The sequence below is a fragment of the Dipodomys spectabilis genome, unplaced genomic scaffold, assembly GCF_019054845.1.
Source record: "Dipodomys spectabilis isolate Male_0828 unplaced genomic scaffold, ASM1905484v1 ptg000096l, whole genome shotgun sequence".
NCBI lineage: Eukaryota > Metazoa > Chordata > Mammalia > Rodentia > Heteromyidae > Dipodomys > Dipodomys spectabilis.
This window is the reverse complement of record NW_024870773.1, coordinates 11121314-11134072: the sequence shown is the minus strand read 5'-3', so window position 1 is coordinate 11134072 and position 12759 is coordinate 11121314. Positions and strand designations below refer to the sequence as shown.

Genomic DNA, 12759 nt, shown 5'->3' with positions numbered 1-12759 from the left:
CCACTGCCTCATTTTCACCTCTCCCCCTAAAAGGTCAATTGTTTCTGCAAGGAAAGAGAAGCAAGCCTGAAGCTACAAATTTAGCAGGGAAGCCAGGTCAAAGAACAGCTGTGCAGAGCTGGGACAAACTGGTCAGTTTGCAGAAGTGAAGGGAAATATGATGCCAGTCAACTGAACCTGGCTTCTCTTTCCTTTCCATTTTTTTCATAGTCAAATACTTAATGAAAACAAATCTAATTAACACCGTAAGTCAAAAAGATGAAAAAGTGAGTTTTTAAAGTGTGATAAACTTTCACTTAGCATTCTAATAAAGAAACTGCTAGTGAAGAAATGTTCTAGTAAAGAAACAGCTATTTCAGCTGCTTCACATGACTCACAAGTCATATTCCTGTGTGTTATTAAAACGAGTTAGCTGAGTATTCAGATACCAGTTCTCTTTAAAAGAGAATGGCTCTAAGCTGGATGCTGGTGGCTCACACCTGTCATCCTAACTACTCAGGAGGCTGAGTTCAAAGCCAGTCCAGGCAGGAAAGTTTATCTCCAATAAACCACCAGAAAACCAGAACTGGTGCTGTGGCTCAGTGTTAGAGTGCTAGCCTTGAGCTAAAGAGCTCAGGGACAGCACCCAGGCCCAGAGTTCAAGCTCCCTGACTGACAACAACAACAACAAAAAGAGAGAGTGGCTCTCCTCCCTCTCTCTTCCACTACCCCCCACCCCACATGGCATAGTGTCAAATGCATTATGATATACAATAACGTAAGAAAAAAGTTACAAAGATTTTTTTTTGATGCTATAAAACTTTAGGTCTCTTAACTATTTCCAAGGCACTCTTACATGAAAACAGAACAAGTATACACACAGTCTCTCATTCAAAATGTCATGATTGTCACCTCCCTCAGGGAGGCCTGTGGAGGATAATTTCACATGAATTAATTCTTTAAAGTGAAAAGATTTACCTCTGCACCAAGACTACTCTTTTAAGTATAGATATCTAGATCTAAGAGGCTATGGTAGTTCTAGCATGTGTATTCTCAGCATTTTCTCAAACATTCATCTCCTCTTGGAAAACAAAAAAAAATGTAATCAAACTTTAATGAAAAATCAGGTACAATTTCTACGCAGTTTGCTCTTAGCATTAACCACAGAGCCTCAAAGTACTATAAAAGCTAAAAGTAGTTTTTAACTTCAAAGGAGACACTAAATGAGTACTATATTCTCTATCTATGCAATTGGAGAAACATTCTAAGCCCTTTTATACCAATGTTTTATAAGCTGTTGATTTATTTATAATTAATTAATCATATTATTAGCAGCTGTATAGTTAAGAGCCATTATACTTAAAATGCCATAACCATGGTCTTGCTTGTGGTCTGATATTACTGATAAGTCACTATTAACTTTTACAAGCAACCTAAAGTAAGAAAATACAATGCACATTTTAGTAACACTCTTAGCAGAAGGTGTCCCTGTGGTTCTCCAGTCGCTCAAGGTAACTAGATTCCTCAAGAAGAGCAAAGAAATTTTGTGACCAGATAGAATTGCTGTATCCTCCGGAACTATATTTTAACTTTGAAGTGATTATGATGCAAAACATCTCATAAAAACTTAAGTAAAAATCTTGTTGTTTCCCCCCCCCCCCCTTTATTATTTTGGTGCTAAAGACTGAACCTAGATCCAGGCACATTCTAAACAAGCAGTCTATCTTTGAGCTACATCCCAGTGCCAAATAATAGTCTCTCTTTGTGTATATATATATGCCAGTACTGGGGCTTAAACTCAGGAATTAAGTGCTGTCCCTCAGCTTTTTCACTCAAGGCTGGCATTGTACCACCTGAGCCACAGTTCCCTTGCCAATATTTCTGCCCAGGCTGGCTTGGATCCTCAGATTTCAGCATCCAGAGTAGCTAGGATTACAGAAATGAGCCACCGGCTCCTAGCTGGTAGTATTTAATGTGATTTTTTTTTTTGGAAGCAGACTGTAATTTGGACTCAGGGCCTTGGGCTTGATTGGGCCATATCTCCAGCCCTAAACATGATAAAAAAGACTTATATAGTAACAAAATTAATTCATGTTATTAAATATTTTCAAAGCAGTTCCTAGCCAAAAGGAAAAGGAAGCTTGACAGTGTATTTTTGTGTTTGTTTCTACATTCAGAAACATTAAGATTTACTACAGAAAGTAAGTTACACTTAGAAAAAGTTTTTTTTTTTTGTTACTGTTGTTTGGGTAGCTGTGTTTAGTATTCATTTGGCAGGTCTTTAAAAAAATATTGTGTTCACTTTCCAAACAGAGCTAAAAGGCATAATAACAGAACGAAATGGAAGAAGGAGTAATTTAAATCTTTCAGAGCCATTAAGAATTTTTGAACTATAGGATATATTTGTGGTAAATTTAGCAAGGAATAGTTACTATCCTTTAAGAAAGTAACAGTTGGGTACCTAGTAGCGAATGCCTGTAAAGCCTAGCTACTCAGGAGGCTGAATCTGAGACTCTCAGTTTGAAATCAGCCTATGTAGCAATGTCCAAGTCTCTTATCTTCAATTAACCACCAAAAAGCCAGAAATGGAGATGTGGTCCAAGTGGTAGGGTACTAGTCTTGAGCAAAAAGCTCAGGGAGAGCTGAGTGCCAGTGGCTGATGTCTATAATCCTAGCTACTCAGGAGGCTGTGATCCCCACTCACATCGTGGTTCAAAGCCAGCTCAGGCAGGAAAGTGGGAGACTCTCATCTCCAATGAACTACTCAGAAAAACTAGAAGTGGCACTGTGGCTCAAGTGGCTCAAAGAGAGTGCCTAAGCCCTGAATTCAAATCCCAGGACAAGGTCACAAAAAAAAAAAAAAAAGCTCAGGGAGCTCAAGCTCCAGGACAGGGACAGAGAGAGAGAGAGAGAGAGAGAGACAGACAGACAGACAGACAGATACACAATTAGAAAAATGATGCAAGAAGATTGTTTCAATTTCAATCAAACATTTACTGAATGCTTAGAATACGTTTGGTACTACGTAGGTGCTTTTAAAAATGTTATCAGATGTAAATTTCCTGGATGAAGCATTCAAAGTGTTAAGTCAAAAGTTTTCCTGGTAAATATTTGATTTTCTAAATGTTAAGTATGACCATTCACACATATATAATACATATGAATGATCATATGTCTATACCTGTATAAGTCGTTTCTGTATATAAGAAAACACACACACACACATGCACACTTGTCAGAATGAATGGTTTGTATCATCCTTGAAATAAAAAGGCAAACATTTGCAGTATAGGAATAGTGCTCATTTAATTAATCCAAACCACCTGTCTAAATACACTGGCAATTTGTACTTCAATGCTAAAAAGATCCAGCTGAAATACAACATCTCTAATTTCTGATCAGTTTGAAAACTGTCTTTTTCACAATTAAAGGGTCACTATAAACATAAAACTTGGCATTGTTTTTCTGTGACTAGGTTTCAGTAGCATTAGTCTCCAAACAGTACAATTCCTCACACAGCTGTTAACTGTGAAAGAGGGGACTGATTCACATCTGCTTCTTGTTTATTTCATTAATGGTTCACTTCTAGGTTCTCAAAGAATTGCAGTCTTTCTCCAAAGATAATGCAGAACCCATCTATGTCTACCTCCTACATAGTTGGCTTGTTCTGGTTTGTCACTCTCTATACAAAGCAAATCTCAGTGAACTCACATCTGTCACAGATCGACCCAATTCGTGGGCAATCTTTTCCCATCGACCTGGGGTCCCTCCTGGGAACTTAACCATACTTCTTGTCAGCTGGCTGAGGTCCTCTTCTGTCCATTCAGGTGCCTGTAAAACATTAAAGAAAATAAAGACAATTGACAGAATGATTGGTAAAACATTTAACAAGCCTGTGAAACAATTGGCAACATGCTTTCTGCAAAACCCAAATGTATCTAACTAAATGTATCTAACTAAAATGTATCAAAGTCTGAATAAAGGCCTGATTTACATATTTAGGATCAGAAGGTAAAGCTCTAGCAGCCTTAATTTTGTGTGTACCTAATAAAAATATTTTCAGAAAAAACTCATTTTACATCGAACTGAGAAATCATTATATCAAAACCTATGAATTCTTGCTACTAAATGCAGTGCTGCTCACAAATGCCTTTTTATGACTATTGAAATTGACAGGGTTTTGGTTTGTTTTTTGTGCTGATCCTGGGGCTTGAACTCAAGGGTGGGCACTGTACCTGAGCTTTTTGCTCTAGGCCAGCAATCTTCCATTTGAGACACAGCTCCACTTCCATGCTTTTTGGTGGTTAATTGGAGGTAGAGTCTCAGACTTCCTTGCGTGGGGTGGCTATGAATATTGATTTTCAGATCTCAGCCTCCTAAGTAGCTAGGATTACAGGTGTAAGCCATCAGTGCCCAGGTAATAAAGTTAAACATATACATATATATATATATATATATATATATGTACACACATACACACACACACACACATTTATATAGACACCTTAAAGAGAGATCAAGAGCGAGGAGCCAGTGGCTCACATCTATAATACTAGTTACTCAGGAGGCTGAGATGGTGGTTTGAAGACAGGCTGGAAAGAGAAAGTCCATGAGATTCTTATCTCCAATTAAACACCAATATTCCAGAGGTGGAGCTGTGGTTTAAGTGGTAGAGCAGTAGCATTGAGCACAAAAGCTCAGGGACAAGTGCCCAGGTCCTGAATCCAAGCTCTAGGGCTTGTGCGCACACATGCACACGTGCACACGCGTGCGTGCACACACACACACACACACACACACATGGAGGAGAGAAAAAGACAGGAGAGGAGAGAAAGGAGAGGAGGGGGGAGGAAGGGGGGGAGGCGAGGTGGGTGGAGAGGAGAACAAGAATAAAAAAATCATACAAACATGAATAAACATGATTTAAGTAAACATACTGGTTCAGAATCAGAACTGAAAGATGTCTTGTTCATTCTATGTAACAGTAGTTAATTTTAAAAATAAGTAAGTTATCAAATAATAGCATTTTATAAAACTGAGGAACAACTACAAACTGTTGTGATCAGACCTAAATCATTCAGTGCATGAAAAACAGTATTTCATTTTTCAGAAATTTTTTTAAAAGTTGACAAAATTATTACTAAGTAAAACACCTTAAAAACTACAAACAAAAATTCTAACAGCAACCATATTTTCTGTAGTTTGCTGCAGCATTACCAGTGATAAAACACAAAATTAATAAGCAAAGAAAAATAGTGAACAAGAAAACAATATGTGCCAATTATTTTCATACTACATTTTAGCACTAAGTTATCTCCACCAGAAGCAATAATTATATTCATATTAAACAATGCTCAAAAAGTCAGCAGAGACTGAGCAAGCTGAACTTACTTTCCTTTGACTAGAAAGAAAGACATAAAAGGTAAGAAAGAATAAGAAAGGGGAGAAGGGAAAGGGGAAAAGAGGGAGGGGAAAAGGGATAAGGGGGATGGAAGAAAAGAAGTTAGAAAGGAAAGAAGGAAGGAAGAAAAAGGAGGAGGTAAGGAGGGAAGGAAAAGGAAGAAAAGGAAAAGGAAGAGAAGGAAAAGAGGGAAGGAAAGGAAAAGAAGGGAGGGAAGTGGAGTGGAAAGAAATCTTTGAAATAAATACCTTTTCTAATCACCATTTCTGATAATGAACAGGCATACATCAGGCAGTTTGCATTACAGAACCATCAGCACAGAACAACAGTCAGAGGTGAGTGACCCCAGGGACTATCTCCACAGCTACAGCAAAGCTTCTCCCTGACACTAATCCTCCCTGTCATTCTCCCACTGTGCTCTAACCACACTGACATCCGCCTGCTTCACTGCAAGCTTAGGGGCCCTTACTGACTTTTTACTGTCTCCCCCAATCAATGGTTCAAGCGTGCTCTTTTCACCATGTCCAAATGGCAGCTTCACTCATAATCAAAGTGCACTGCCCCTGTTAAAGGGCTTTCCGAAAGGCTCTTCCATTTGCATTCATTTGCAAAGCAAACTACTTTTATTCACTTTGTTCTGCTATCAAGAATGTTCCCTGAAGCAGATAAATTGGCATAAATACAACCTGCCACTTAAGAGTCAGTAAATAATAGCCAATAGTAGGGAGGATTTTATCAATCATTCTATTTTGTATCCACTAAGAGCTGAAAGCCTCAAACATATTCATCAGTACAGCCCCTACAATACATGCATAAATTCACTTACATAAAAAGTGAATTTAGGGTCTGGTCAGAATTTCTTTGATATTTAATGAATATCAGAAATCAAAGTCTCCATACCAGATGATTTAAAAATTTACACAGTTTTTCTTTCTTCCCCCCTTTTTTGTCTTATTTAAGGAAAAGGTATTCTTTTAATTTAGATACCATTTAGGAACATAATTGGATTTTCAAGAAAATGATATTTTTATTGCTAAAAGCCAAAGTTTTAATAAGCCTACAAATCAGTTTCAAAGATGCCAAAGAGTTAGGTTTTGAGTAGAATTTAAGTATAAGCTTGTAAGTACTAAATCCTACCATGAAGGACATTGGGTTCAAAGTGCACGAAGATATACACTGAGACAGTATTAAAACCATATGATGTATTAATGCAGTTTCTCACTAAATGAAATTATCTAATTTCTGCAGTAGTTTTAACAAACACTCTTTGGAGCAAACACAATTGTCTAAAATGTTGAAAACATAAATCACTGTTTCACATAGAAAATCAGTTAAAAGAAATTTCTATTTTTAATAGATTGGCTTTCCAAATATGCTATACAACAATGAGAGTTAGGGAACAATGTAATTTTAATTCCTTGTTAATGAGAGTCAAAAAGTAAAATACCACTTATGTTCTCAGAAGAGAAAACTTTAAATAAATATTTGGACTGATTTTTCTGAAAAATACCTACTTGTAGGACAAATTTCCTATTAGTTTCAGTTATTTCATGGCCATAATTTTTATTATTAATACTTTAATAATAGCTAGGACCATAATCTGAAATCTGAAGCCTTTTAGCAATTCATTATTCTCTGCTCTGCATCTGTAAGGCACTTTGGTGAATGTGTAATTCCTCAGCAATAGTTAGTTAGTTGGGTCTTTAGAAGCAACAGAGCCTACTGTGATTCAGCTACTACAGCAGCCATGAGGGTGGCCATGGTGTGAATGTATTCTCCCTGTTCTAATCTGAAGCCAACTGTAGCTGTGAAAGTCAAATGAATGCATAAGCATACTGCTTTGCCACTTAAAACCATGTGTGTCCAATATTACTGAAACACTGGGCCAAAAATTCATCTCTATAGTGAAGTAATGGAAGATACCACATGGTGTGGGGACAGCTGTTGTGACTACACAAGCATTGCAATTTTGCATCAGAAAAGCCCTGCTCTGGGAATAGCTCTCCATACTGAATACAAAATAAAAGGGAAGTTCTCAAATTATTCAATATTTTTATGTAATGACTCCCAAATATATCTACTACAGTAAAAACAGATAGAAAATTTGTATTACCAAATAATGTTTCTTGGAGCTGATACATAAAATCTGCTATGTTCAAAGACTTGGTGCCTTTGAAAATCTTTAATATTCTTAGGTTATAGGGATTTGAGGCTGTAGGGAAAAGTCATATTTTATGTTATATACTCTACATACTTGTTTCTTTTCACAGCTTTAGACCATACAATGTTTACTACAAAGTATTATGCAAAAATTACAGCGGCTGAAAATTTATAGCAAGTTACAAGATAAATATACTTGTCACTGTGTCTTCATATTTTAATAACCAATGGTCCTTTCCTAACACAGAAAATTCCTGAGAAATATCTCCAATGAAATGACATGCTAATCATCAATATTAATATAACTGCAGAACTTAAAATTTTTGGATTCAACTTTTTTAGATTTAGTTTATTCTCAGAGATCTTACCCAAAAATACAATATCCTTACATAGTACCATCATGTAAAAAATTTGGATGTATAACTAATAATATGGGGATGGTATAGTACTCATTATCTGCTACCTTCTAAGTCTGTTTTATATACAATTTCCATTTAAAATTGTACATTTAGCTTTCCCCTACCCAATTTTCTTTTCCAAATTTAAAACTGAGTATAAGACTTTTAACCACTATAGACAAGTAAGGTGTCAACAACAAAATTAAAAACAAATTACCTCAAATATCTTCAATCTTATAAAGAGAAGCTCTTTCTTTGAGGCTTCTCTTCCTGGCTGGTGGATGGCCCCCATATAGCCTTTTTGTGCAGGGGAAATCTTTGGTGTCTCTTCTTCTTCTTCTAAGAATAGCCTCTTAAAACAATTCCAGAATTCATTAGGGTCCCACCCTATGACTTCATTACCTCCTGATAGGCCCTCTCTGTAAATACAGTCACCCTGGGAGTTAGTGCTTCAACGTATGAATCTGAGGGGGGGCATAATTTAGTCCAAAACAGGGAACAAAAAGAAAAGTTGAAATCAAAGACCACAACTTAACCCAATTGCAACAAAAAATTTACTGGGAGAATTTATACAACAAAGAGAGACTTCATCTGGAGGCCCCAGCAAGATCCTGTTCTCGCCTAGACAGGAGGACCCCTGTCATGACTGATTCCTGTGTCAAGGCACAGGCTGCATCAATGCATCCAGGGAAAGGCCTCTGAGAGATGTTCCTCAGCCCCAGGTGCCCTTGCTCTGTGCAAACCCTGAAATGGATTTGAGTTTGTTCTACAGCAGCCCATCTCTTCTAATCTAGAGATTCCTGTTTGGATAAAGTTCAAAGACAGCCTGACATAACCGGGAGGAGACTTCATCATCATCCTGACCAGCTTAACTAGGGGGAAAGTGGACTGGACTCTTGCCTCGACTCCATTACCAGAACTGCTTTCCAGTAAAAGACTGCTTTGGATCTGCCAAAACTAGACTTTGGTTGTGGGACATTCTTTCTGTGGGAGATAAATTTGAACTTTCTTTCCTAGGTTAGGCAGGGTAAGGTTTACAAAGCCAAGTCCCCTGTTTATATGGATACCATCCATATGGAGCCAACTTTAACTGTTGGAGAGTCCTTAAATTACAGAGGGAACAGCCCAGGCAAAAATTCAGATCTCTTACAGAAAAATCAATGATTTGATTTCATGTACATAAGAATCAAAAGGGAATGAATGAAATAAGGAGGTCAGGTTTGGCTGGTGCCATATTGGCTACATGGACTGGCATTTTGTCTTCATGCTGGGGGAAGGAAACACCTCCACCATCATCTGTCTCCCAGGTGGTAGGTATGCTGTGGGGGCAGGGGCAGGCACTTGGCTGAAAGGAGAGAGACATGTTCACAGAGACACATGTGACATAGTGTAATGGTGGCTGGTCTGGTCTGGGCCTAAATAGTGTCTGAGCAGGGGACTGGTCCACAAGTTACTGAATCTGTCAGTCCAGTGCCTGGGACCAGTAATTTCTCCTGACTCCTGTCTCATCTCCGGTCATCATGGCTTCCCAATGCAGCTCTCCATTGGAGATGAATTGGCTTGTTGGTTGGTATTGTTTTTGTTCTTTCTTTCCTCTCTGGCCTGTTTCCTGTTTTTTGTGTGTGTGTGTGTATTTGGGGGCTACTGGCTTTTGTAACAATGGGTGGCCTGCAGCCTGCTAACTGTGCAATAAAGACTCCAATATTCCATACCTAAAAATAAATAAATAAATAAAAACAAAAAAACAACAAAAAAACCCAAATTGACAAAAAGCACTGGCTTTTGTGCCTCTGTAATACTAGCTCTGAATTAATAGAACATATGATGAAATAACCAGCTGCCAAGGCTTTCATGCCCGAAATATTGAAAATTGCATTAAATTTAAAGTGCCCCTCATGTTAGAGGAGTTGCTGAACATAACCACAACTTAACTTTCCTTAACCACAACTACTGTCTTGACTGAATTCTCTATGCTGTAGTAATCACTGTCCAAAAATATCCAGTGGCCATGGACACTGACTCAATGAGTAATGAAATCAAATTAGGTCTTTGGCACTTACAAATTACCTCGATAAAGTGGACCCTATGGATGGATCTACCCTTCTCCCATGAAAATAGTTAACATGTTCCATGTAAATTAAAACAGGGCCTCTAATAAATGATTGGAACCTTTACACAGAAAGGTATGATATCCTCACTGGTAGTCCATTAACAGCCCAATTTGGCCTGTACTTATACTTTGGAAGAATGAATGGTAACTTCCAGTGGATTACCTCAACCTTAATACCATGTACTTCATTAGAGATTCATACTTCATATTATTGAAATTACCGACTAAACAGCAATTGGTATTATAGACTGGCAAGACTGTTCTGTTCAGTATATTTCAACAGTCTCCTGATTCAGTTTGCCTTCAACTCCAAAGGGGTGCGATATATTTTTGCCCAGCTAGCATGGTACTTCCATCAGTCTTGCCATAACATACATCTTTGAGGAAAAGAGCTTTATTTAACTATATTAGTTTTTCAAGAGCACAGGTATTACACTGACGACCTCCCTTTCTGAGGTTTATTGGCTTATTCAGGACAAACACAAAGAGAAGGGCCACTGTTTGCCACACAGTACAAAGCTCTTGCCACCTTGCTTAAATTTCTAGAAATTATTCAGTAATGCAAGGCCTTCATGACATTGTCATGAAAGAGCTCTTGACCCATTCTAGCATCTACCACTTCTTTTTAGGTTCTTTTTTTTTTTTTTTTTTTTTGGGTCCAGTCGTAGGGCTTGAACTCTGGGCCTGGGCGCTGTCCCTCAGCTCTTCAGCTCAAGGCTAGTACTCTACCCCTTGAGCCACAGCGCCACTTCCGGCTTTTTTCTTTTTGCTTATGTGGTGCTGAGGAATCGAACCCAGGGCCTCAGGCATGCAAGGCAAGCACTCTACCACTGAGCCATCTTCCCAGCCCTCTTTTTAGGTTCTTTTGGGTCCTAGAAAAAACAAGTTCCTCACTTATAGATTGTAGTTGATAGTTGAGTCCATTTATGCTGTCACTTTCAGAATGGGGTATTATCTAACAAAGGGCTCTAGAATCCCTGCACATGGAAAAACATCCATCACTCTTTTCAGCATCCCCAGAGACTGCTTCACTGTATAGCATTCAGCAACTTTCTCTTAGTGCTAGAAACTTGTCTACCATGTCTTTTAAATGGTAAAACCATAAGTATTTGGACTTTGCTAAAATTAAACTTTTCATCTTGAAAAGAAATTATTTACCGAGCCTGCACAAAGCTTTGGATTTGATACCCAGGGCTAGGGGGAAAGAGGGGAAGGGAGTGGCACAATTTAACAAACAAAAAGCTACGACCTGGGGGGCTGGGAAGGTGGTTCAGTGGTAGAGCGCTTGCCTTGCATGCCTGAGGCCCTGGGTTCGATTCCTCAGCACCACATAAGCAGAAAAAAAAGCCAGAAGTGGCACTATGGCTCAAGTGGTAGAGCGCTAGCCTTGAGCTGAAGAGCTGAGGGACAGTGCCCAGGCCCAAAGTTCAGGACCCACAACTGGAATCCCTCCCCCCCCCCCAAAAAAAAAAGCTACGACCTGGGAGCAAATACTCACAGCACATATTAGGAAAAAAGTTGTATCACCATTTGCTTATTCATTCTCCTATTAAAGGATCCTGGGCTGCTTCCAGCTTTTGGTCATTATGTATTATGGGCACCTAAGTGGCTGTTTAAACTTTTCTTTAGAATACTGAGGCTTAACCATTTATTTTTTTGGACATAGTATAGGGCTCTCTTCTCTCTCATCCCACCTTGTAGTATTCAGGTTTCAACTCAGGCCTTTGCACTTGCTACCAACTGAACCATGCCTGCAGAAAAACTTCTCTTGTATAAATACCTAGCAAAGGAAGTGTAGGTCATAGAGAATGTATATATTTAACATTCTAAAAATCTACATGAGTTTTTTTCTGAAGTTGTATTGTTTTATACTCTAAGCAGTAATATCTGAAAATTCTTGTATCATATCCTTGCTGATGACACTCTCTACTGCGTTAATTTTAACCCTTGTGATAGGAATGAAAAATATCTTATTGTGGCTATAATTTACATTTCCCAGATTATACATGATCTTGAGTATATTTATATGTGCTCATTGGCAAACTGAATATTTATTTTCATAAAGTGTTCCTGTCTTTTGCCCACCCATTAATTAAGTTGTCTGTCTTCTTCAGTTGTAAGCTCTTTATAATTTGCAGGTCCAAGAGTTCTGTTTAGAAAACTGTAAAGAATTCCCATACATTCTTTTCACGTTTTATTTATCTTTTCACTTTACTGCTTAATTTTTTGTGAGTACAAGGTTTGAACTCAGGGCCTCCTGCTTATTTTACATGCTTGCTTGACTAGTGCTCTACTACTTTAGGCAGGCCTCCAGCCTAGCTTTTTGTTGGCTATTTTAGAGATAGAGTCTCAAGAACTTTTCTGTCTGAGCTGGATCAAATAATCATCCTTTGGATCTCATCCTCCTGAGTAACTAGAATTACAGGTGTAAACCAGTTGTGCCTATATGAGTTTTTACCAATAAACATAAAATCATGTATAGTATGCGATGTTTCTATATATATATATTATGCAATGTTTAAATAAAATTAAATACAATTACTAATGTCCTTGAACACTGATCATTTCTTTGAGGTTAAATATTCAAACTCTTTTCTTGTGGCTTTTTGAAATAATATAGCACATCATATTATCTATAGCCACCATATTATGTATGCAACAGCACACTAGAACTTACTCCTGCCTAACTAAAACTTAGTACTCATGACTAA

General features: G+C 38.0%; 1 protein-coding gene across 1 annotated transcript in view; it reads right to left on the bottom strand.

Moving 5' to 3' along the window:
• The window catches only part of Dnajc1 (DnaJ heat shock protein family (Hsp40) member C1), a 154514-nt gene that overhangs the window by 14091 nt on the left and 127664 nt on the right, over nt 1-12759 (bottom strand). The window contains exon 9 of the mRNA XM_042686323.1: nt 3691-3810. Within this exon, the coding sequence (XP_042542257.1) occupies nt 3691-3810 (120 nt within the window). The remainder of the gene's footprint in view (nt 1-3690; nt 3811-12759) is intronic.